This window comes from Nerophis lumbriciformis, linkage group LG32 (genome assembly GCF_033978685.3).
Source record: "Nerophis lumbriciformis linkage group LG32, RoL_Nlum_v2.1, whole genome shotgun sequence".
NCBI lineage: Eukaryota > Metazoa > Chordata > Actinopteri > Syngnathiformes > Syngnathidae > Nerophis > Nerophis lumbriciformis.
This window is the reverse complement of record NC_084579.2, coordinates 17,328,820-17,355,532: the sequence shown is the minus strand read 5'-3', so window position 1 is coordinate 17,355,532 and position 26,713 is coordinate 17,328,820. Positions and strand designations below refer to the sequence as shown.

The following is a 26,713-nucleotide window of genomic DNA, read 5'->3' as shown; positions in this document are numbered from 1 at the left end:
AGGTCGGAGAATTGGAGGAAGCAGTCTTCACGTTGTCTTTGAAACGGCAATGTTTATTTGTGGAAATTAGTGCTTTTTATGAAGTTCTCCATCCAAAGACCGCACCAATGACCAGTCCTTAATGAAGACTCAAAAGGAAACAGTCTATCATAAAAGTCTTGTTTCTTATCAAGGGATCAAAACTGGCCGTGGTCCACCTCGTCCAACCAGGACGCAGGACTTGCCGGGAAGTCCGGGTATCCCCCGCTGCTTCCGGTGGAGAGGTCCGAGCTGGGGCCGTTGGCGGCGCCCATGGAGACCCTCACGCCGGGGTTGATGCCCCCGCCGCCGCCTTGGGTCAGGATGGAAAGACCCGAATCGGGGTAGACCAAGCTGTTGATGAGAGGCTGGTGTCGGGGCAGCGCCTGCAGGGACCCCGGCGACTGAGGGAGGCCGTAGGGGCTGCTGGAACGGATGTCGTGGAACTGGTCTTGGGAGGGCATGACGGCGTGCTCCAAGGGGAAGGAGGCGTGGTTGGTGGCCCCTTGGCGGCCCCCCATGGCTGGAGAGTTACTGCTGTAGATGCCATTGGAGTGGCCTAGATCGGACATGGGCGGTTCGTCTGTTTTCACAAAAAACGGCGCTTGTTAGGTTCTTGCGCGGACAAATGGACATAAATTCGACAAACTGTTGGATTCACCTGTGAAAGACACCTCGGCGTCGCTGTCCATGCCCTCCTCTTGGATGCTGTCTTTGTCCGACTTGGAGCTTCCTCGCGACCTCTTCATGTTTCGGAAGTACTGCCCCCATCGCTGGCGTCCGGCGTCCTTTTTTAGCCGCTTTTCTTTAGCCCGCCTGTTCTGAAACCAAACCTGTAAAGGACAATACAATTCTTGTATCAGGACATTTATATGGTTTTATATAACCCCAATTTAGGGGTTGTTTCCTTTTGGACACTCATCGGCGGTCACTCAAACGAGTATGACGATCCTCCTGGTAGGGGTGTATCCCTTTATGGAGGATGCCTGTGTGTGACTTACCGTATTTTCCAGACTATAAGTCGCAGTTTTTTTCATAGTTTGGCCGGGCTCCATTGCGACTTATATATGTTTTTTTCCTTTTTTATTATGCATTTTTAGCAGGTGCGACTTATACTCCAGTGCGACTTATACTCCGAAAAATACGGTAGTTTAACGTGGGGAGACTGGTGCACAGACAGCCACCACACAATCCTTGACAGAATTGGGTCAGGGTCCAGTGGCATGGAGTCCAAGACGACTGGGGACCCTTTTCTGCTGCAGCCTTCTTCCGCCATCGCAGCCCTTGTGGTAGTTCTTAAAGGGGAACATTATCACAATTTCAGAAGGTTTAGAACCATTAAAAATCAGTTCCCAGTGGCTTATTTTATTTTTCGAAGTTTTTTTCAAAATTTTACCCATCACGCAATATCCCTAAAAAAAGCTTCAAAGTGCCTGATTTTAACCATCGTTATATACACCCGTCTATTTTCCTGTGACGTCACATAGTGATGCCAACACAAACAAACATGGCGCATAGAACAGCAAGCTATAGCGACATTAGCTCGGATTCAGACTCGGATTTCAGCGGCTTAAGCGATTCAACAGATTACGCATGTATTGAAACGGATGGTTGTAGTGTGGAGGCAGGTAGCGAAAACGAAATTGAAGAAGAAACTGAAGCTATTGAGCCATATCGGTTTGAACCGTATGCAAGCGAAACCGAGGAAAACGACACGACAGCCAGCGACACGGGAGAAAGCGAGGACGAATTCGGCGATCGCCTTCTAACCAACGATTGGTATGTGTTTGTTTGGCATTAAAGGAAACTAACAACTATGAACTAGGTTTACAGCATATGAAATACATTTGGCAACAACATGCACTTTGAGAGTGCAGACAGCCCAATTTTCATCAATTAATAAATTCTGTAGACATACCCTCATCCGCTCTCTTTTCCTGAAAGCTGATCTGTCCAGTTTTGGAGTTGATGTCAGCAGGCCAGGGAAGCTAGGGTCGATATTCTTCTCTTGATCATCTTCGGTGGCATAAGGGACGGTGTGAGCCAAGACATCCAGGGGGTTTAGCTCGCTCGTCTGCAGGAACAAACTGCCGCCATTGCTTGCCGTGCTACCGAGGTCCTTTGTCCCTGAATTGCTCACACACTCCGGCAGATTCAATGGGGGTCTGGCGGCAGATTTCTTTGACTTTATCGTTGGAAATGCATCTGCTGTGAGTGTCGCAGGATATCCACACATTCTTGCCATCTCTGTTGTAGCATAGCTTTCGTCGGTAAAGCGTGCGGAACAAACGTCCAATTTCTTGCCACTTTCGCATCTTTGGGCCACTGGTGCAACTTGAATCCGTCCCTGTTCGTGTTGTTACACCCTCTGACAACACACCGACGAGGCATGATGTCTCCAAGGTACGGAATAGTCGAAAAAACGGAAAATAACAGAGCTGATTTGACTCGGTGTTTGAGAAAATGGCGGATTGCTTCCCGATGTGACGTCACGTTGTGACGTCATCGCTCCAAGAGCGAATAATAGAAAGGCGTTAAATCCGCCAAAATTCACCCATTTAGAGTTCGGAAATCGGTTGAAAAAATATATGGTCTTTTTTCTGCAACATCAAGGTATATATTGACGCTTACATCAGAGGTGTGGACTCGAGTCACATGACTTGGACTCGAGTCAGACTCGAGTCATGAATTTGATGACTTTAGACTCGACTTGACAAAATGTAAAAAGACTTGCAACTCGACTTAGACTTTAACATCAATGACTTGTGACTTCACTTGGACTTGAGCCTTTTGAATTGACATGACTTGACATGACTTGCTACTTTCCCCAAAACCCAAAGATGAAAAAGTTATTCGGGAGCACTCCGTATTTTTCATTGTGTACTTGTCTATCAGCGTTGCGTGTGTCAGCTGGTGTGGTCTCAGTACAACAGCCAATCAAATTAGATCTACTTTGTTTTCATCACACAGCATTCATCCAATCAAATTGCAGGACAACCAACGAAGAAGACATGTCCAAACCACACGCCAGTGAACAAAAAATGATACCTAAAATTATTTTGTTTGGGTATAAAAATTACGAGGTGGTCAACACAAAACGGTTTGCAGTATGCATAGTAAATAGTAAAATAAAGGTCAGTTAAAATGTATACTATATTATGAATATGTGTACCGTTTTAGCTAGCTTTCTGACATACTGTTGGTTGTTTACCTCAGTGGTCCCCAACCACCGGGCCGCGGCCCGGTACTGGTCCGTGGATCGATTGGTATCGGGCCGCACAAGAAATATATATATATATATATTTTTTTTTTTCTTTTTTATTAAATCAACATAAAAAACACAAGATACACTTACAAGTAGTGCACCAACCCAAAACAACTCTCTCCCCCCTTTTGTTCTGGGCATTGAACATGAAGACTCTTCCTTCACTGTTCCGAGTGGCCATGAGAGTCTTGGCAGTGCCTGCCTCCAGTGCTCCAGTGGAGCGAGTTTTCAGCCATGGTGGCATCATACTACGCCCCCATCGTGCACAAATGACTGACAGACTCTTGGCTAATTTGGTCTTTTGCAAATGCAATGCAGCATAGGGCCCTGACATATAAAAAGTACAACTTTTTTGTTATGTTCACGTATATGTCATGTTTTTTCAATGTTAACACTTTTGTACAAATAAGCACATTTGCACTTTATTTTTCAATGTGTTTGTTCTGTAAAGGAATGAGTTAATGTTTAAAATGACTGGTTAATAGTGCTATTATAAAGTGCAATGTCAGCACAATTTTCTTTCCTGCAATTTAAAATGCACTTGTTTTAATAAATAAATACAGCGTTTGAAAAGCATACACAATCTGTGTTAATATATTAGTCTGTGGTTAAAAGGACTTGAAAGGACTCGAGACTCAAAATGCAGGACTTAGGACTTGACTTGAGACTTTCCAGTCTTGACTTTGGACTTGACTCGGGGCTTGCCTGTCTTGACTCGGGACTTGACTCGGACTTGAGGGCAAAGACTTGAGACTTACTTGTGACTTGCAAAACAATGACTTGGTCCCACCTCTGGCTTACATAGGTCTGGTGATAATGTTCCCCTTTAAAATCTACCGATTTCCGCCTGCTCCGCCGCTGAGGTCTTCACCGTATCCCTGGCTAGGGGGCAGTCAGGTACTAGGCCTTTGCCAAGGGCCACCTGGGGTGACAGTAGTAAAGGGGTTAACCTCCTAGTGCCCCAAGACCCCATAGAGGAGCCTCCACTGCCGGATGCACTTTAACGTCATGCCCAAGACACTACTTGGGATGTGACTCTTACGATAACTCACAATTTCGATCGGTAGGTTGTGAGTTCAAACCCCGGCCGAGTCATACCAAAGACTATAAAAATGGGACCCATTACCTCCCTGCTTGGCACTCAGCATCAAGGGTTGGAATTGGGGGTTAAAATCACCAAATGATTCCCGGGCGCGGCCACCGCTGCTGCTCACTGCTCCCCTCACTTCCCAGGGGGCGAACATGGGGATGGGTCAAATGGAGAGGGTAATTTCACCGCTACTAGTGTGTGCGTGACAATTATTGGGACTTTAAGTTGAACTTTAATTTGATTCGATTCGATACAGAATCGATTCTCGATTCAACACGATCCTCACAATATGAAATGATAACGAAAAATATTTTCAAAACAGCTAACTGCTGATGTACACGCGCAAATGCCCTAAAAAAAACGCCTTTTTAAAAATGCATTTAAAATGTAATTCGATTTTTGAAAATTATGAAAACATTATTTTAGTTGAGTTTGTGTTTTTTTCGAATACACAACATGACACATCTCAATTTCCAGTTTCTCTATTCAACATGTTCAAAAAGGAGTAGGAAGAAGCAGAGCTTATTTAATCCTACTCCTTTTCCATTACATAGCAGTTGATAAAACTTTTGTCCCCTTCCTGTTCTCAATTTATTCACAATATACTCCATATGTAATAACATAAAAAAATAAATAAATAAAGATTCATGAGTGAATGAAGTTATATTTCATATGGTGAAATAAGTAAGATTATCTAGAAAATGAATGGATGGATGAAATACATTTAAAATGTTCATCATGGTTCTTCTTCTTTGTATTTTGTAAGCACTTTAAGTTTGGAGAGTTTCTTGAAGTGGATTATATTAGTACATTGTTTGATTTCTTGTCCATAATTTAATTCCACATACAGATATACTGAAGGTTTTAAGTGTTGTACGTGCGTACAAATGTTTTTAATTACATTTTTCTCTAAGATTATACTTCTCCTCTTTTGCTGAGAAGAATTGTTGTACATTCTTGGGTAGCAGATTGTAGTTTGCTTTGTTCATAATTTTAGCTGTTTGCAAATTCACTACGTCGTGGAATTTCAGTATTTTCAGTTCAATGAATAAAGGGTTTGAATGTTCTTTATATCCAGCATTATGTATTATTCTAACAGATCTTTTTTGTAAGACCGTTAATGAATTAAGTGTACTTTTCTAGTTATTTCCTCATATTTCTACACAATAACTCAGATATGGTAACACTAACGAGCAGTAGGGAATATGGAGGGATTTTTGGTCTACAACATATTTTGCTAAAATGTTGAATCTGAATAACCAAGGACTGTGATTTGGATGTTGCCTTACATCCATTTTCTATACCGCTTCTCCTCATTAGAGCGGCGGGGTTAGCCTATCCCAGCTTACTACGGGCTAAAGGCGGGTACACCCTTGACTGGTTGCCAGCCAATCGCACTGATTTGGATATTTCAGCACCCTTAAAGGTGACTCCTTCTGAGGACCCCCAGACAGCTGCTTTTTTGAAGGGACGGTCCAGGCTTAAACAGTTTCCTATTTGCAGCAGATCTTCCTACACTGATGATGCTAGTTTAGCAATATTAATGTTGCATATTTTGAAAGTCCCTTGTTATGCAAAAAGTACAGTACTTTTTAATAATGTTATAACGGTAATATGTGTTTCTAGCGTTCATGCTTATGATTCATGAATTCGAGGAACTTTGTCATACCATATACTGGGGGGTCAGCAACCCGCGGCTCTCGAACCGCCCTAGTGTAGCAATTTTAAAAAAAGGTTGAAAATGGAAAAAGGGGGAAATAATTGTTTTGTTTTAGTATGTATTTTGTTTGAAGACAAACATGACACAAACCTTCCCAATTGTTAGAAAGCCCACTGTTTAATATGCTTGTGTGTATGCTTCACTGATGAGAGTATTTGGTGAACATCGTATTGTCCTACTAATTTCGGCGGTTCTTGAACCCACCATAGTGTGGACTGTGACGCAACAGTTTGTTTACATGTAAACTCTTCCACTCCTTCTTTGTCTCATTTTGTCCACCAAAAGTTTTATACTGTGCGTGAATGCAAAAAGGTGCGCTTTGTTGATGTTATTGATTTGTCGGAGTGCTAATCAAGCATATTTGATCAGTGCATGAATTACCATGAATTGATTAACGTGGACCCCGACTTAAACAAGTTGAAAAACTTATTCGGGTGCTACCATTTAGTGGTCAATTGTACGGAATATGTACTGTACTGTGCAATCTACTAATACAAGTTTCAATCAGTCGATCAATCAATGCATGACTGCAAGCTAATCAATGCTAACGTGCTATTTAGGATAGCTCGACCCCAAAAGGGACAAGCGGTAGAAAATGGATCAACAACAAGGGGGGGGGGGTTATCTAGATCTGTTCTACAATAGTGGTCTCCAACTTTTTTTCACCAAGTACCACCATAGTGGCCAACATTGAAATACAGTAGCGTAGTAGGCCTAAGTATTCTTTAAAAACAAAACAGAGGTTTTTATTTCATAAGTATATTTAATATTTTTGGCCACTGTAACATTACACACAGTTTAAACAGTTACACAGTGTTTGAATATTTAAGTGATTATTTGGTGTACCACTAGATCAGGCCTGGGCAATTATTTTGACTCGGGTGGGCCAAATTGAGAAAAAAAAAAAGAAGTCTGGTGGCCGGTATATCTGATTTTTAGGAACACTAATATAAAACCTCACAATATTGTCTGATTGAATGCTAAAAACGTTATGACAGACCGCCTTAAAAAACGTAATAGAATTTTAAATTTTTTTACTGAATGAGACACCCAGAATGTACATGAAAAAAATTATGTGGTATTTACAATATTAACTATGAACGATAAAACACTGAATATTGACAACATATGAACGTCACACCCCCTATCGATCGACATATTTTACAATCAAGTGAAACGCAACAAAACAACAAACACAGCGAAATATGAACGCGAAAAAGAAAACAAAACAAAAAACTACAATCCGATATATCACTAAGCTTAAGAACTTTGTTGTAAAAATCTCCTTCCGCATCTGTCCCTGACACCCGCATTTCAGGCTGGCCGCTCTGGAAACACTCTGTGGAAACGCTCCCCACCCACACTGCTTGGTGCCTGGTCTGAGCTGCTGTGACTATTACTATGACTATTACCATAGTAAGTAGTATATCACGCAAAAGCGCAGATTCCAACCATTTAAATATTTTGTATAGTTCAAGATTTACGGTCATTTGAAAACATCACTGCACATCATAATGGCGGTTACAGTTTCCATCTTAAAGATCTAAAAAAAAAAATTCCGGCAGGCCAGATTGAAAAGCTTAACGGGCCCCGGGTCTTTTAATTTGCCCAGGTCTGCACTAGATGGAGCCAGTGCACCACTAGTGGCACACGTACCACAGCTTGAGAATCACTGTTATAGCTATGTTAATCCTATCTTTTGAAAAGTCAAAAAACTAATTACGTTTTTTTATTTTTTATTTTATGGTTTCAACCAAATCCATGTAATAAACAGTTTTTTAGTGCATGTAATCATACCAAGTGTGTGTATGGGATTGCGATGTTGGGTTTAAGGTGGGATGGGGGGCCATTTGGGAGTCTGGTCTATAGGGGCCCATAATTTAGTGCTACGATCCTGCTTATATTTAGTATGCACATTTGTTAGATATGTTGAAATCTAGTGGTTTTTTGGACACTTATAAAAACATCGATAACAAACTCCTAAATGCACAACCTGATGCTATTATTGACAAAAAAATAAAATGCCTAAAAACATTGCCTTTTCACGAAATTAGGACTTGAATATGCAAAAACATTGCAATCTAAATGTCAAGTGCAGTTAACGGTGTCCCTGCGTTTTACAAGTGTGTGTGAAATATCTCCATTTCTCAGCTATTTCATTTCACAGGCCAACTTAAAAGCACAAAAAGCAGTTTTACATGCCCCCCTTAATGATATTCCGCCCCAGAGTGAACCCTCTTCGCCTCTTTCCCTTTCGCTGAATAATGAGGAGCATTTTAGTGGCTTCTGTCCCCCGCGTTTGTCCTTGCAAATAAAACAATATATACGGCCGGGGGGGCAACAACACGCGAGAAGGGCCCCCTTTCCCTCTTAGCATTGTTAACGATCTCACACTTAAACCGTGCTGACTTTGATGCGGACTTCATTTTGCTCCATCTTGCCGTAAATCGCTCCCCCCGCAGTTGCCAGCTCAGCCGCCATTGTCCCGGGATAATGAAGTCAGGACATTAATGGATCAGTTTCCCTAATGGACGATAATAAACGTTACCTGCACGACCCGCATATCCAGGCCCGTCTCGGAGGAGAGCTGCTCTCGGACGTGGCGGGCCGGCTTCGGAGAATTATTATAAGCGTTCTTTAGGGTCTCCAGCTGCTTGGCCGTGATCGTCGTTCTCGGCCTTTTCGCCGTCGAGTCGGCTTCTGAGGAGGCACACAGTAGAAGAGTAGGACAATTGGACAAAGAGTTGAAGAAAAACAATAGAAATCAGACAATGTCTATTTGAATAGTGGACTCCAAAGCAGGGGTCTTCAACGTTTTTCCGCATTTACAGTATTGCGCTGAAGTTTGGGGGCACACCTACATGGACACTATTGAACCGCTATTTAAGCTCCAGAAAAGGGCAATTGGAATTATACATTATGCCCCGTATAGAGCTCATACCAACGATCTGTTCATAATGAGTAATTTTCTTAAACTACATGATATAATCCAATACAGTAGCCTTCAAGTTATGTTTATGGCCTGACAAAGGGCTCTACCTGCAAATATACAGAGTCTGTTGTCACTCAGAGATGGTCCACATGAACTCAGGGGTGTCCGGAAATTCAAACATAACATGGTGAATTCCACATTCAAGGCTCAAATGTTATCTATAGCGGGGGTGAAACTGTGGGACAATGTGAGCGGAGAAATTAAATTGTGTTCTAGCCTAAGAGTGTTCAACCTTGCGGTAAAAAATGAGTTGTTGGGAAACTATCAAAATCATGACTACCGGTAGTTGTTTGGACTATCTCAACTGTGGGACACAGGTGCAAAAGAACTCACTGTGGAATAAGGGACATAACACACCAGACAAGGCTTCAGAAGAGGAAGGATACCCAGGTAAGGTGGAGCTAATCTCATGGTCACTCAATGCTATTACCGTATTTTTTGGACTATAAGTCGCAGTTTTCTTCATAGTTTGGCCGGGCTCCAGTGCGATTTATATATGTTTTTTTCCTTCTTTATTATGCATTTTCGGCAGGTGCGACTTATACTCCGGTGCGACTTATACTCCGAAAAATACGGTATATCCATATTGGTGTATGTATACTGACTTGTCATTCTCATCCATTATCATATGTTATACTTGTTCTGAAATTGTCAACATATAAGTTGATTGTAAATTAGGGGCGGGACATGGATAAGCATTCTTGCTTTATTCCCGTATCCCTTTTCGGTGGGTGCCGTTGCATGTCTGTCAAATTACAAAGAGTGATGAAGTGTTGCTATACATGTCTGTCTGCCGGAATAAATAAATAATTCATTCATTCATTCATTCAAACCGATGGAGGGGCGTCCAAAGTGTGGCCCGGGGACCATTTGTGTCTGAGAGCTCTAGTTTTGTTGGCCCACAGCATATTATCGAAATAAAATCAAACCAAAAAACTGTTTAAAAACGTTTTTAAAAAAAAGAGAGACAAAATATTCAAATGGTGCCAGATGCTTTGACTTTTCAGTATGCGGTCCTTGTTGGAAAAAGTTTGTAGACTCCTGCCCTACTTTTGTATCTTATTTACAAACTAGATGAGGCAATTCCTAAAGGATGCTCCAATGCTGAAGTTGAACTGAAATGCTGATAGACTTAGACTTAGACTTAGACAAACTTTAATGATCCACAAGGCAAATTGTTCAACACAGTAGCTCAGTTACAATGATGGAAAGTGTAAGGATGGAAAGGACAATGCAGGTATAAATAGACTAAATATAGCGATATAAATTATAACATATATACAAATATATACATAATATGTGTACAGTATATTATATATACAGATATATTATATTATGTCTATAACATATATACATTATATAACAATTACCATGTACAATACCACAGTATATGTGACAGCAGCAGCATAAAATAGAGAGTAGAAATGTAATATGAATGCTGAAGAGTTAGAATTTCCAGGAAAACCGGAATTTGATTTGAAACTTGGGAAAGTGTTAGTTTGAATGTCCAGGATGAGTGGAATTATGTTGATGTTGGAATGGTTTGAATAAGTTGAAAAATGTGGAAATGGTGGAAGTTTGAAAAATGGCCAATTCATTTTGAATGGGGAAAATGTCCCTAAAAACTGGGAATTCTAGGGAATATGGGAATTTTTTTTAGAATTGTTGAAGGAGAGCACACAATTTCTGAACAGGCTGAATATTTTGAAGTTGAAACGGTTTAAATTAAATGAAAAATTTAGAAGTTGTCAAGTTTTGAAAAATGTCCCATTTTCAGAAAAAAATTGTGAATTTCGGGAAAAGCGAGAATTTTTTTGGAAAATTGTAAAAAACTTTAATGAGTGTTGGAATTTTTCAAATCGGTCGAGAAATGTTGAAGTAGTACCATGTTAAATTGAGAAATGGTATTACAGAATTCCTGGAATTTCGGGAAAAACTGAAATTTTTCCAGTCCTGATTAAGAGGAATGTTTTGACGGTGGAACAGTTGAAATGCGTTGAAAAATGTAGAAGGAGTAGTCGCCAGAAAAAAGGGTGGAAATAGAGCTTTGGAAAAGCAGGAATTCTGGAAAATCCTGGAATTTTTTTTAACTTGGAAAAATGATAGTTTGAATTTCCAGAATGGTGGAATGTGTTGAAGGTGGAATGGTTTGAATAGGTTGAAAAATGTGGAAATGGTGAAAGTTTCAAAAATGGTCAATTCATTTTGAATGGGAAAAATGTCCCGGAAAAGCTGGAATTCTGGAAAATCTGGGACTTTTTGGAATTTGCCAAGGGAAAGCCCGCGATTCCCGAATAGGCTGAACAGTTTGAAGTTGGAACGGTTTGAATCGGGTGAAAAATGTGGAAGGTAGAGCGCGCCAAAATCTGGAGAAGAAGAATAATAAGTTGAAGTTGAATAATAAATAGATTAATTTTGGCGTAGAAAACCATACTTTTGGAGCATTCACACAATTAAACCGTTTTTAAAGATACCTTGTTAATGTGCAAAACTATGATATTCAACTATTACAGCATAGCGCTGCTAACTGGCAACTAGCGCGCTAATCGCCAGCTCCATAATAATGTAAGCATTTATTCATGTTTTTATTTTAAAAATACAGTGAGAGGGCGACCATGCCACTGCCAGTTCTAAACTACACTACAGTGTGTCATTGGTGGAAAAATTCCCTGGAGAATATTTAAAAAAAATGTGTCTGTCAAAAGATAAATTTTTTAATCAGATTAATCACATTTTGGAATTCGGTTTAATCATGATTATTCACAGGTGATTACTCGCTAGTATTATAAAAATGTTATTTAGAAGAGACCCAAATATTTGTGCACAAATGCAATTTTCATTTTTAAACGTTTTACTTGAATGCATCAAAAATCTAAGTGATGCAAACAACATTTAGCTATGTGTGCCGAGAAATCTTAATGCCCATTAAGTGACTTCTGCCGTACATAATCACATCATCTCCGCACATTTGTTGGCAAAACACAAGCTCATTGTCCAAATGGACACCTCTCTATATCCCTGAGTACCGTATTTTTCGGAGTATAAGTCGCACCGAAGTATAAGTTGCACCTGCACAAGCATAATAAAAATGGAAAAAAACATAAATACTGTAAGTCGCACTGGAGCGCCAAACTATGAAAAAAACTGCGACTTATAGTCCGACAAATACGGTAATTACTCTACCCTCTCATTCGTAAAATAAACCTGTATATTTTTGTTTTTTTGGGGTGGTAAATCCAAACTAACAGATGGAAGATAAAAGTTGACTGCATCTTCAAACTCACAAAATGATAGGGACAAAGTAATGAGATCCAATGCAGAATTCCCTTTAAATAATGCTGCGTTGTAGAGAGGTGTTAAATGTGTTTGATTGATACTGAGGTTACAATTAATTGTACTCGAGCTGTTTCTAACATTCTGAATTAATGTAATCATATTACCGGTATTAGGGGTCGATTTTAGGATGATGCACTACAATTATTGTCAATCAGTGACAGTGATTGTAAAAAAAATTTTTTTATTCCACTCTTGCATGTCGCTTTGAAGTTTGCGATTTCACTCTGTTGTAGATTTATTTAAGCATATTCGAAGTATTTTTGGCCTAAATTAAGCATTTTCAAACACACAAATGTGGGATTATTTCAATATTGGATTAAATATTTAATCATCCAATTAATTATTTAATGAAATATTTCATGAGTTAATCAATTATTTCACAAATTAATATTTTTTTCATCATTTAATGGACCTGAGTCAGGGCTTAATGGATGTATTTTATCTGTCAAACTCAGCACATAGCTTAAAGTTTGACAGATAAAAGCCTGACACACAGGTTCATGAAATAATTAAATAAATCATTAAATTATTAAATAAATAATTAAATCATGACATAATTAGCAAAACAATTAAAAGCACTTTTACATTAAATTCATTATTAAATAATGAATTAAATAATTAAATGTACATGTACATTAAATACATTAATGACATATTTAATAATACATTTATGTATTTGATTACAATTATAATTGACAATAAGAACGATTAGTCGGATAATAAAGCGTACACATATTTATTGGCTCTATTTTTTCCATCAACTTTAAAATGCAGCTTAAGTTATTTTAGGCATGTGCTTACGAACAACAAAAATGACTAATTCATTCATAAATATGTATTTATACTGTAACCGTGCTTGCTCATTCAGCTGTTACAAAAATTAAAATGACTAATAAAATGTTGACCATTTAAAAGAAAGGAAAAGCAAAGTGCTAAAAAAACCCAAAAAACAATCAACCTTGTTTATGTATTTAAAAACCAGTTTTTGATGTTTAAAAAGCTGCACACTGATATATTGACTATTGATTAACTCTTGGCAGTTTTAGCACTCTAAAAGACTCAATGTGTAGAATTCTATATTTGATTATTCTTAAAATGTTGGCTTTTGGATCCCATATGACAGTTGTATTTTGCATTATTTCCTGTCCGGCACTCTTATTTTTTGTTCCATTTCCTGTTTGCCTCCATTTACCACCGCTCCTATAGTCTGAGCGGTGTCTCCCTTACCTGTCCCTGATTGGCAATTAGAGACAAGTGCTTCCTACGCTATATTTGCACATGTCTTTTGTGTTTACCTGCGTTTTCCCTTTTAAAAGGACCGTCTCTGCACCCCGGGGTCCAGACATACACCAAAACGTAACATAAATGACATAAAAATATTAATACTTCAGTGGTCTTGGCCAGTAGAGGAGACTAAATCAATCCGAGCATGTCTTTCAGTATCGTGGCCACTGATTGGCTCTGCCTCAGCCAGCATCACTATGTTGGATTAAAAGAGTGCAAAGATGGACATAAAGTCAAGAGGCCTTTCATGATATTAAGAACCACATTTATAACATCAGAAAATTACGATGAATAATTCCTACTTTGCGGAATTTATTTTACCATGGTCAGGCCCAATTTACAGCGGTTTACTACCTGTTTTTGTCATTTCTATACCACAGTGAGATTATTAGTTGAACAACCTGAGAACCAAAGGATGGTTCTCCGGAGAATTTCAGGTGTGTGTATTTTTGTAAAAAAAATTAAATATTGTTAGAGGTGAATGAACTCTAACTCTCATTTTCTATCTTTGAAGTAAAGAAAATGTCCACACTATTTTTTTAATGGCCAGTGGCACATTCTAAAAATACTGTTAAAACCAAACAAACGTGAAAAAGTCACATCACATCATCATCATCCTCAAAACTCACATCAAATATTTTACTTACATTTTTTTTTTGGAGTGGGTGGTGGGTGGGAATACAGCGTATTTAGTTTTTGCCATAAAAAAACAGTATTTTGATTTTTTTGTTGTTGTTTTGTTTAGGTAACCTTTAGAGCTCCCTATAAGTTTGGTCCCGAGGACCCGGAATGGTCTCAGTCATAAAATTGTTAAAAATGAGTCATATATTATTATTTTTTAATATATTATTTAATGCTTAAATGTCTAGAAGGGGTCCCCAAACTCCTGGCGATCCGTCCCGCGTCCAAGACCCAAGTTAAAAAAAAAAAAGAAAAAAATTATTATTATTATTATTTTTTATTATTATTTTTTCAAATCTGTCCTTTGTAATTCATTTTCTACCGCTTGTTACTCTCGGTGTCTCCTAGCCGCTCAGGCAAATCGCATTGTCTAAAAATGCATTTTCCCATCGATAATGTGACATCATCACGCTCGTAATATATATATATATACAGTATATATATATATATATATATATATATATATATATATATATATATATATATATATATATATATATGTTTGTATGTATATATATGTATGTATGTATATATATATATATGTTTGTATGTATATATATATGTAAATATATAAATATATATGTATGTTTGTATGTATATATATGTATATATATATATAAATAAATATATATGTATGTACGTATGTATATATATATATATATATATATATATATATATATATATGTATGTATGTATGTATGTATGTATGTATGTATGTATGTATGTATGTATGTATGTATGTATGTATGTATGTATGTATGTATGTATGTATATATATATATATATATATATATATATATATATATATATATATATGTGTGTGTAATGTGTATATATGTATATTTATGTGTATATATATGTATATATGTATATACAGTATATGTATCTATCTATCTATCTATCTATCTGTCTATCTATATATACACAGCCCGGCCCCCGGCCACATTTTTTTAACCCAATGCGGCCCCCCAGTCAAAAAGTTTGGGAACCCCTGTTCTAGATCAACGTCAGATCTATTTGCCAATCATAAAGTATTTTTTTTATGTTTTATGCCCTAGTTGTCAAAGAAAATCCTATTGGTTTTGAAAGTGAAGAATATCAAAATGGCCTCCAAATGCTTACATTTTTCAGTGTGCGGCCCTCGGGAAAAAGTTTGGACACCCCTGTCCAATATAGTATCTAATAGGCTCATCATATAATAACATCTATTTTGGAATTATGTGTGCCCAAATCGGAGCAAGAGTGCATTTGAGTGCACCCCATCAGCCATGCGCGTTTTGTTTTACAAGTCAAGTCCATATCCACTTTATAGCCTTTAAAACGTTACAACTGACCCGGGTAGATCTTGCACTTACTCAAATGATAACAACGACAGAACCAACCGACCTCTCTGTTTGGCGGTCTCATAGTCGGCCTTGCACACCAGCCGGCTGTCCTCCATTAAGTAGTACTCGTCCCCCGTGGCGAGCTGCCTCTTGCACACGATGCAGGCGAAGCAGTGCAGGTGGTAAACAAAGTCTTGAGCCCTCCTCACCACCTGCGTGGGCGGGATGCCCTGCTGACAGGCCGCGCATTTGGTCCCGAACCTCCTTTGGGACACAAGGTTTGATCATCAGAATGTGTATACTGTATTTGTAGAAGTGACACAATATTAGGGACACCTGTTGCACACATCAGAAAATCTGCCTGTTTATGTTGACACTCTCAGTGAAGTATTGAAGACGAGCTTACAAAATTGCAAAAAAGGCTGCTTTGAAAATTAAAAATGGAAGAACACTGTATAGAAAATAATCCTTGCAAATTGCTGGCTAATAATTGCATTACGTTCACAGCATTCACAACAATGTACTGTTATATATCTTTACAGCAATTTACTGTAACTGCAGGCTGTGATTTTGCAGTGAATTACAATAAAGTTGCAACTAAATGCTGTAACCTCACAGTTGTCATTTTCTTTGTTAATTACAGTAAAATTACAACTGTATGCTGTCACTTCACAACTGTAATGTTATTGTTAATTACTCTCTCGTTTTAACAGCAGCTACGGAACCCTTTAGGGCAGTGGTCCCCAACCAGTCCGTGGACCGATTGGTACCGGGCCGCACAAGAAATAAAAAAAATAAAAATGTTTTATTATTATTATTATTTTTTATTAAATCAACATTAAAAACACAATGTATACATTATATATCAATATAGATCAATACAGTCTGCAGGGATACAGTCCGTAAGCACACATGATTGTATTTTTTTATGACAAAAAATAAAAACAATAAATAAAAAAATTAAATAAAAATACCCTAACTTCCCCCCCCCCCCCAATCCCCCCGGTCCGTGGGACAAATTTTCAGGCGTTGACCGGTCCGCAGCTACAAAAAGGTTGGGGACCACTGCCCTAAGAGCCCTAAGGGCGGGGGGGTTTTCATAAAGAAATACAATCATGTGTGCTTACGGACTGTATCCCTGCAGACTGCATTGATATATAGTGTATATATTGTGTTTTTATGTTGATTTAATAAAAAAAAAAAAATATATATATATATATATATTTTTTTTTTTTCTTGTGCGGCCCGGTACCGATCGGTTCGCGGCCAGGTACCGTGGTTGGGGACCACTGCCTTAGGGGACAAATCAGTTTGAATTTACAATTACAATTACAATTTGTTGTGATATTGCAGAGGTGATTACATTATTCACTGTGACATAACAGTTAATTGCTGTAACCTATAAAGGCATCGTCATTTTTACAGTCATTTGTTGTAATGTTACAGTACATTTGGACACAGTATTTTATTGTGAAAAAATACTTTGAAATCTTAGTCAATTTTAACAATGTACCATTACATTATTTTGCAAGACAAAAACCACAACGGGCATTACAATGGGCATTAAAAAAATATAGGAAATGTCAATGGAAATACTAAATTTGTGAGAAAATATAAGCTTATTCAAAGATTTCATTGACTTTCAGCGACGAAGCTTGTGTTATACTCAACAAAACATTCCACAAAACAACATAAAATCTGGGACTCCTATTGCACCTAAAATTATGACACTTTTGTACTACATTAATCTGCAAAATCTTCTGAAATTATCAAGACAACAGGCTTTATAAACATCATTACTTTGTTAAAACCCTATTTTTCCAGTGAAATTTAACTCCTTTAAAAAAAATGTCCATTGTAAAGGATGCTGTTTCTCAAAACTCAAAATCATTATTTTTGTAAAGAAACCTGCAAGCCGGAAAATGTTTTCTGCTATCAATGCGTTATTTTTCATTTATTAATTTATAATACTGGAGAGGAGGCTACGCTGGATAGTCGAACCTCGGATTCAGGAGGAATAGTGTGGTTTTCGTCCTGGTCGTGGAACTGTGGACCAGCTCTATACTCTCGGCAGGGTCCTTGAGGGTGCATGGGAGTTTGCCCAACCAGTCTACATGTGCTTTGTGGACTTGGAGAAGGCATTTGACCGTGTCCCTCGGGAGGTCCTGTGAGGAGTGCTCAGAGAGTATGGGGTATCGGACTGTCTGATTGTGGCTGTCCGCTCCCTGTACAATCAGTGTCAGAGCTTGGTCCGTATTGCCGGCAGTAAGTCGGACCCGTTTCCAGTGAGGGTTGGACTCCACCAAGGCTGCCCTTTGTCACCGATTCTGTTCATAACTTTTATGGACAGAATTTCTGGGTGCAGTCAAGGCGTTGAGGGGATCCGGTTTGGTGGCTGCAGGATTAGGTCTCTGCTTTTTGGAGATGATGTGGTCCTGATGGCTTCATCTGGCCAGGATCTTCAGCTCTCACTGGATCGGTTCGCAGCCGAGTGTGAAGTGACTTGGATGAGAATCAGCACCTCCAAGTCCGAGTCCATGGTTCTCGCTCGGAAAAGGGTGGAGTGCCATCTCCGGGTTGGGGAGGAGACCCTGCCCCAAGTGGAGGAGTTCAAGTACCTAGGAGTCTTGTTCACGAGTGAGGGAAAAGTGGATCGTGAGATCGACAGGCGGATCGGTGCGGCGTCTTCAGTAATTTTGACACTGTATCGATCCGTTGTGGTGAAGAAGGAGCTGAGCCGGAAGGCAAAGTTCTCAATTTACCGGTCGATCTACGTTCCCATCCTCACCTATGGTCATGAGCTTTGGGTTATGACCGAAAGGACAAGATCACGGGTACAGGCGGCCGAAAAGAGTTTCCTCCGCCGGGTGGCGGGGCTCTCCCTTAGAGATAGGGTGAGAAGCTGTGCCATCCGGGGGGAGCTCAAAGTAAAGCCACTGCTCCTCCACATCGAGAGGAGCCAGATGAGGTGGTTCGGGCATCTGGTCAGGATGCCACCCGAACGCCTCCCTCGGGAGGTGTTTAGGGCACGTCCAACCGGTAGGAGGCCACGGGGAAGACCCAGGACACGTTGGGAAGACTATGTCTCCCGGCTGGCCTGGGAACGCCTTGGGATCCCCCGGGAGGAGCTGGACGAAGTGGCTGGGGAGAGGAAAGTCTGGGCTTCCCTGCTTAGGCTGCTGCCCCCGCGACCCGACCTCGGATAAGCGGAGGAAGATGGATGGATGGATGGATGGATGGAATAATTTATAATAGACCTAATGATGCTGACAATTTACATATTGTCCCTATAAAGGCTCTTAATGCTAATTAGGCCCCTAGTGCTGCATAATGGCTTTTACAGTGGGAAAGAACTGCAATGCATCATCGTACTGAGAGCTGTTTAATGTACTAGTACTATAGTACAATAACAATAATCAACATATTGTTAGTGTCAGTCCAAACTGAGCATTACTATCTTGTTTTTCCTGCATGTACTCACTTAAAGAAGTCCTCTTTGCAGTAAACGCTGTCCCCCCTGCTGAAGCACTTGTCCGCCAGCTGAGTCTGGCAGTCGGTGCACTTGAGGCACTTGCTGTGCCAGTGGCGCTCCAGCACTTTGAGGATGAAGCGGTCCACAATGTGCTGGTTGCAGCCTGCACACACTGGGATTTCTGTATTTGGACACATGCAACATGCAAGGAAAGTAGTAAGTCAGTCCACGCTTGTCAGGTAATTACATTTGAATATATTTCAGCATTTGACATAGAAAAAAACAACTGCTACTATTTCATTTCTTTCATTTTGGAATATCATTGTAAATTAGAGCATCTTTTTGCATTCAATTATAAGTATTTGTAGTAGTAGTATATTTACTAAAGTTAAATGTAAACAACAGAACAAAGAAAATAATTTCAACTATATTTTATTTTATTATTTCTATATTGCTTCTGTACCTCTTGATTAATTATAGCAGTAGGATAAAATTACTATGTTTACATATATTTAAAAATCACAATGTTTTACATTTTTTATAGAAACAAACTACTGAGTATGTTGCTATTTTTTATTTTATTTCAAATATCATTGGAAATTAGAGTATTAAGTTGCATTTAACTGCACCGATAAGTTTTTGTAGTATTAGTAGTAGTTTTTTTTTTTACTAAAGTTAAATGTACAAAAAAATCTAATATAATAATGCAACTGTATTTTAGTTTAATATTTGTTTATTGCTTCTGCACCTTTTTTGATTGATTATAGTTGTAGTATTGATATATATATATATATATATATATATATATATATATATATATATATATATATATATATATATATATATATATTTATATATATACATGTATTTATATATATATATATATATATATAAATGATAAATAAATAATAAATGGGTTGTACTTGTATAGCGCTTTTCTACCTTCAAGGTACTCAAAGCGCTTTGACACTACTTCCACATTTACCCATTCACACACACATTCACACACTGATGGAGGGAGCTGCCATGCAAGGCGCTAACCAGCACCCATCAGGAGCAAGGGTGAAGTGTCTTGCTCAGGACACAACGGACATGACGAGGTTGGTACTAGGTGGGGATTGAACCAGGGACCCTCGGGTCGCGCACGGCCATTCTTCCACTGCGCCACGCCGTCCCTTATATATATATATATATATATATATATATATATATATATATATATATATATATATATATATATATATATATATATATATATATATATATATATATATATATATATATATATATATATATATATATATATATATATATATATATATATGTGTGTGTGTGTATATATATATGTATACATATACATATATGTGTGTGTATATAATGTATATTTATATGAATGTATACACGTATGTATATATGTAGAAGTATTGCAATATATATATAGATGTACTGAAATATATATGTGTGTATATATAAATATATATATTGATATATATATATACTAGTATTTTGGTACCGGCACTAAATTTATTTCGATACTTTTTGGTACATTTTTCTAAATAAAGGGGACCCCAAAAAAATTGCATTATTGGCTTTATTTTAACAAAAAATCTTAGGGTACATTAAACATATGTTTCTTATTGCAAGTTTGTCCTTAAATTAAATAGTGAACATACTAGACAACTTGTCTTTTAGTAGTAAGTAAACAAACAAAGGCTCCTAATTTAGTCTGCTGACGTATGCAGTAACATATTGTGTCATTAATCATTCTATTATTTTGTCAACATTATTAAGGACAAGTTGTAGAAAATTAATTATTAATCTACGTGTTCATTTACTGTTGATATCTGCTTACTTTCTATTTTAACATGTTCTGTCTACACTTCTGTTAAAATGTAATATTCACTTATTCTTCTGTTTGATACTTTACATTAGTTTTGGATGATACCACAAATTTGGGTATCAATCCGATACCAAGTAGTTACAGGATCATACATTGGTCATATTCAAAGTCCTCATGTGTCCAGGGACATATTTCCTGAGTTTATAAACATATTATACATTTAAAAAAACCGAAAGAAGGTGTTATGATGCCAAAAAATATTGACGTAATCATAGTAGTATCGACTAGATATCATTACAGTGGATGACAGGTGTAGATCCATCAATGGCGTTTGTTTACATTTTGACGCCGGTGAGCAACGGTGTGTAGTGAAGCATGTTTAGCTATTCCTCGTCCTGCAGGGATGATACTTGTAAGAAACTTACTTTATTTGTCACCATGGCGGCGAGGATTATTGATTTAGAAGTAGCTACAACACTGCCGACGGCGGATGTACGCTAGCCGCTAGCTAGCCATGTCTTAAAGCACCTCTTCGTGAGGGCGTTTCAGTGTTATAACTTCACCTTTATCTTTAGTTTTTAAGCCAAAATGCGTCCTTTCTCCTTTTTCTGTCTACACACTGTGTCTGCTTGTAAGTACTCTGTGATTGTGCGCTGCCGAACATGCTCGTCTGCTCGTAAACCAGCAATGACAAGACGTGACTTCGACCGGTACGTTTCAGAGACGGTATCGTACCGAAAATGATTCATTAGTATCGCGGTACTATACTAATACCGTACAACCCTAATATATATATATATATATATGTATATATATATATATATATATATATATATATATATATATATATATATATATATATATGTATATATTTTTATGTATAAACATATCTATATTTATTTATATGTATATATATATGTACATATATATATATATATATATATATATATATATATATATATATATATATATATATATATATATATATATATATATATATATATATATATATAATGGCGTACAGCTCTGTCAGTTGCCAATTAGGACTACAGAAGATTATATATACTAGATGCCACTTATTATTAGTATTATTAATAATACTATTATGTTTTATTAGTATATATTCACAGCAAAGATGGTATTAAAAATCACCTCAAATGCTGATGAAACAATTGAACAATAATACTCATATTCTTGGGTATTTACTTGTAACACATCATGCTGTGTTACAAGTAAATACCCAAGAATATGAGTATTATTGTTCAATTGTTTCATCAGCATTTGAGGTGATTTTTAATACCATCTTTGCTGTGAATATATACTAATAAAACATAATAGTTTAAAAAAAAACACAATAAATAGACACAAAAATAAGTAAAGAGCCACACATTAACTTGCAATAAAAATAAATAAAAAAGCAGACGGTATCCAAGCAGGTTATTACTAATTCAAAGAAAAGCTGCAATGAATCTCATGGCCATTGTGAAGTGGTGCTCAAAGTCATACAACATGCATGAAGCGATTCTTTAGTTTGGAGTGCACACTCGCTTACAAACACCAGGTGCTCATTCAGCCATTCAAGCAATAAGAACCTCTGATATAATTTTCTCGCCTTCTATGGCTCTAAAATGAATATTTAAGCAAGTTCAGCCTCTTTTTAAATAATTCCTTATGCTCAAACAGGCACGTTGTGTGATACTAGTGGAAAATAACATTCAAATAAGGCTCAATATTTCAAAAGATAAATGAAAGTATAAATGTGAAAACTTTTTAACGTAGTGTTTTGTGAAGAAAGTGTTTCGAAACAAAAACAAGATATGTGATAAAAATTAAAACGTAGATTAAGAATTGGACGACGACCAAGATTTACCCGGAAGTACAGCGATCCACTTAAAAAAAAAAAATATTAATTTTGACTCACAGTTCGTACGCTTTTAATCGAAATAAAAATTGGCATATGTGTGTGTACACATTTTCAAAAAAATTTTTGGTCAAATTTCGTGATCATTTCGTACTATTGTATTTTAAGCAGGCAATCCGTGTGGTCAAAAATAAACAATACGAGAAGCATTTCCGCATATTTTTGGCGGTCTTCTCGTTTTTAGGCCCGCAGCACAACACACACTTTCATGCGAGTTTAAACGTCGTCGTGGGCCCGTGGAAAATCTTCCAGGATTATTCAAGGGTGTTTTTGTTCCCTTGGTGACTGCGTGGGATGTAGAAATACATCATACACACGGTACACAACAACACACATCTGCTCTAAGGTAAGCCCACAGGCCACCTCATTAGGTACACCTGCATTATACGCACGCACGCACACGTCAACACCCAAAACAAATTAAATCAATGGATGCTTTTTTATTTTATTTTTTATTATTAATTAAACATTAGTGTGTTATTGTGGTGGACGTTTGCACACTCACACCTGTTTCTAAAATGTTGCTCATCCTATTGCGCGTTATTGCGAAGGCGGCTTTTACAGTGGCTGTCATTTTACATTGTGCAGGTGTACCTAATGTATTGTCTGTGTAGACCTGTGATAATATAGTGAATAAAAAATATTTAAAAATATTTAGAAAACGATCATAGTTTTTATGGGTGTTATTTCATTATTTTACAATGCATACACTGGTAATGCATTATTCGTTTAAACGGCTTCTTTCTTTCAAAATATATATTTTTTTTAAATCATTTTGTAGCAAATAATTTTTCGCACAGGTGTAATGGTCCTATTTTACATATATATAAATAAATAAATATCAATTAGAAATAACAATTGCCGATTAGCTTTTTATGTGCCCTTTAAAATGAGAGGAACAAAAAAAGCATCAAAATGATGCTGCAGATGTATTTATATTCATTCAAATGTTAGTTTATTATTGTATCTAATTTTCAGTGAATGTATAGGACAGGCAAATATAAGCTTTGGCTTCAGCTTATTCCTTTTTCGGTCATTCTTTTTCTTTTCTTTTCTTTTTGTGTAAATGTGTATGATTGTTAAATGTGTATAAACTGTACTGTTAAACTGGTCACACAAAATGGTTGATGGTTGATTATATGACCGAAATAAACTTATTTTATTCATTCATTCGTTTTCTTCACTAGGTAATACTTGTTCACAGGTAATATTTGTTAAAGACACCAGTGCAATAAAAATCAGGGCCTATACTCACACTCACATCCGGGTACCTGCTTGAAAATAAATGTATATCAACAAATGTTGCTGACAAATACACAAATATCAATACTTTTGTCAATTGAATATATTTTTTGGGGAGTTATCACTGGGGAACAATTAGGTTTTAAAAGTGTCCTGTCCTCCACCCTAAGACGAGTGTTTATTTAGGGAAGAGATGTTGTTCAATAACAATGTTTGATCGGGCCAGCACCCCAATGAATTTTATTGACGCTGATCTTTGGTGCAAAATGGTGCCTAGGGAAATCATGAAGAGTGTACGCTGATTAATCTAAAATCAATTGCGCCATTTGTGCACGTTTGGGAAGTGCATGAAGCAGAGGAAATGTGTATGCGGGGTGTGTATATTTTCCTCCTTTGCAGCTTCGTCGTCATTTTTTTTCTCCCACATCATTGTGGATTGCTCCCTTTCTTGTGGGCTATATTTGTGCATTTTGAATTGAACTTTGTTTAAAAATGTAACCTAACACATTTAAAATATTATTTTATTTAAGTTTATTTTACATGTATAGAGGCATCAGTTAAAATAGGCTTTACCTACTGGAAATGTTGAGTGGTGCGTTCAAGTACCAGTACTGAGGAGTATTTTGCGCTTTTCTGATCCTGTCGTGACACCTGTAGAGCCTGTAATTTTATAACATTTGACCGCTCAACAGGTGAGCCAAGAGGAGCTTTAATGCATTTTGTTTTAGTAGGGATTTTTTATGGGGGGTGTCATCATATGTGCGCCATATCCGTTATTCGGACCCCGTAATGACGGCGGTGTGAAATGACCGAACGCGCACAACATCTGTTCTTGGCCGTGCGCGCAACAATGGGAGCTCATTACGCATTCATAACGTCCTCCGCACGCATGCAGTGGGAAAACACGCCCGTTGTTTGTGTTAAAATGTGTTGCCAAGCAATGTGCATGCAAGCGTGCATGTTTAAATTGCAAAATGTAGGACGCAGAACACATCAAAATTTGAAGTTTGTGCTTATATGTATTTTTTAAGTATCTGAGGCCGCAATTGTGGGTTTTTTTTTTGTTTTTTTTTTAAATGTTATCCCTTCTTATGATTTATTGTCTAACTGCAATTTAACTGAGAAAATCTTGACAATTCATAAAAGTTAAAAAAAAAATCCGGATCCCGACGAAAAAAATGTTGATTTCCACCTTAACTTGTGTTGCATTCCTTTAAATAAGTTTTGTGGTCAGTTTCCTTATATTGCTCACTGACACACGAAATACAATATTAATTTAACGTATTAATACAGAGCGCCCGGCGTTACATATAGTGTAGTTCTACACTAACAATATCATCATTTTTAAAATTAAATGTTTTCTAGCAGTGCCAGTTAAAAGTGCATTATTATTTTCTGCAAAGGCCGATTAAAACAAGCTCAAATAAATAATTCGGCGTACGGGTCTTACCTTGGCCTGCACTGTAGCGAGAGAAATTGGCGTTCTGACAACTCGAACTCGGGTGTTCGAGCAACATGTCTGCACCGCAGGACGATAGGTGTATCCTCCCTGCAGGGAGAAAAAAAAAAACGCCCCCCCCCCAAAAAAGGATGCACTTGACTCGGCTGGTGGGTCACCCAAAAGAGGGACACGACTTCAACTGGATCTGTTGGTTCTGCGTGGCCAAGATGAGACTTGGAAGTCTCGCCGGAGGGGCGGGGACGTGCGGTGGCGTCAGCTGATCTGAGTGGGAGACCTCCGCCAGGGTGGGTGTTTAGCAGGAGACTCTGTCCACGGTGCTGAATGGGGCGTGGACACGGATCTCAGCGTTAGACTTGCATTAATTTGCTGCTAAGTAATTTTAAATCCCACACACTGGTGTTGTCCCGATACCAATATTTTGGTACTGGTACTTTTCGGTACTTTTCTAAATAAAGGGGACCACAAAAATTGCATTATTGGCTTTATTTTAACAAAAAATCTTACAGTACATTAAACATATGTTTCTTATTGCAAGTTTGTCCTTAAATATAATTGTCTTTTAGTAGTAGTATTTATTTATTTATTTACAGACAGACATAGTTTTGTATTTCATTAGACTTAGACTTAGACTTAGACAAACTTTAATGATCCACAAGGGAAATTGTTCAACACAGTGTAAGGATGGAAAGGACAATGCAGGTATAAATAGACTAAATATAGCGATATAAAATATAACATATATACGAATATATACATAATATGTGTACAGTATATTATACATACATATATATTATATTATGTCTATAACATATATACCAGGGGTCACCAACGCGGTGCCCGCGGGCACCAGGTAGCCCGTAAGGACCAGATGAGTAGCCCGCTGGCCTGTTCTAAAAATAGCTCAAATAGCAACACTTACCAGTGAGCTGCCTCTATTTTTTAAATTTTATGTATTTACTAGCAAGCTGGTCTCGCTTTGCTCGACATTTTTAATGCTAAGAGAGACAAAACTCAAATAGAATTTGAAAATCCAAGAAAATATTTTAAAGACTTGGTCTTCAATAA

General features: G+C 37.6%; 2 protein-coding genes across 2 annotated transcripts in view; one reads left to right on the top strand and one right to left on the bottom strand.

Moving 5' to 3' along the window:
- The window catches only part of lhx3 (LIM homeobox 3), a 26,140-nt gene extending 393 nt beyond the window's left edge, over positions 1-25,747 (bottom strand). Inside the window, exons 1-6 of the mRNA XM_061926713.1 lie at positions 25,637-25,747; positions 19,193-19,364; positions 15,773-15,975; positions 8,642-8,793; positions 680-851; positions 1-601 (exon numbers count right to left, since the gene is read on the bottom strand). The exon at positions 1-601 is cut by the window's left edge and continues 393 nt beyond it. Coding sequence (XP_061782697.1) covers positions 177-601; positions 680-851; positions 8,642-8,793; positions 15,773-15,975; positions 19,193-19,364; positions 25,637-25,703 — 1,191 coding nt within the window. The 5' untranslated portion in view covers positions 25,704-25,747 and the 3' untranslated portion in view covers positions 1-176. The remainder of the gene's footprint in view (positions 602-679; positions 852-8,641; positions 8,794-15,772; positions 15,976-19,192; positions 19,365-25,636) is intronic.
- The window catches only part of gpsm1b (G protein signaling modulator 1b), a 107,741-nt gene continuing 104,156 nt past the window's right edge, over positions 23,129-26,713 (top strand). Inside the window, exon 1 of the mRNA XM_061926711.2 lies at positions 23,129-23,290. The gene's annotated coding sequence lies outside the window, so the exon portion shown is untranslated. The remainder of the gene's footprint in view (positions 23,291-26,713) is intronic.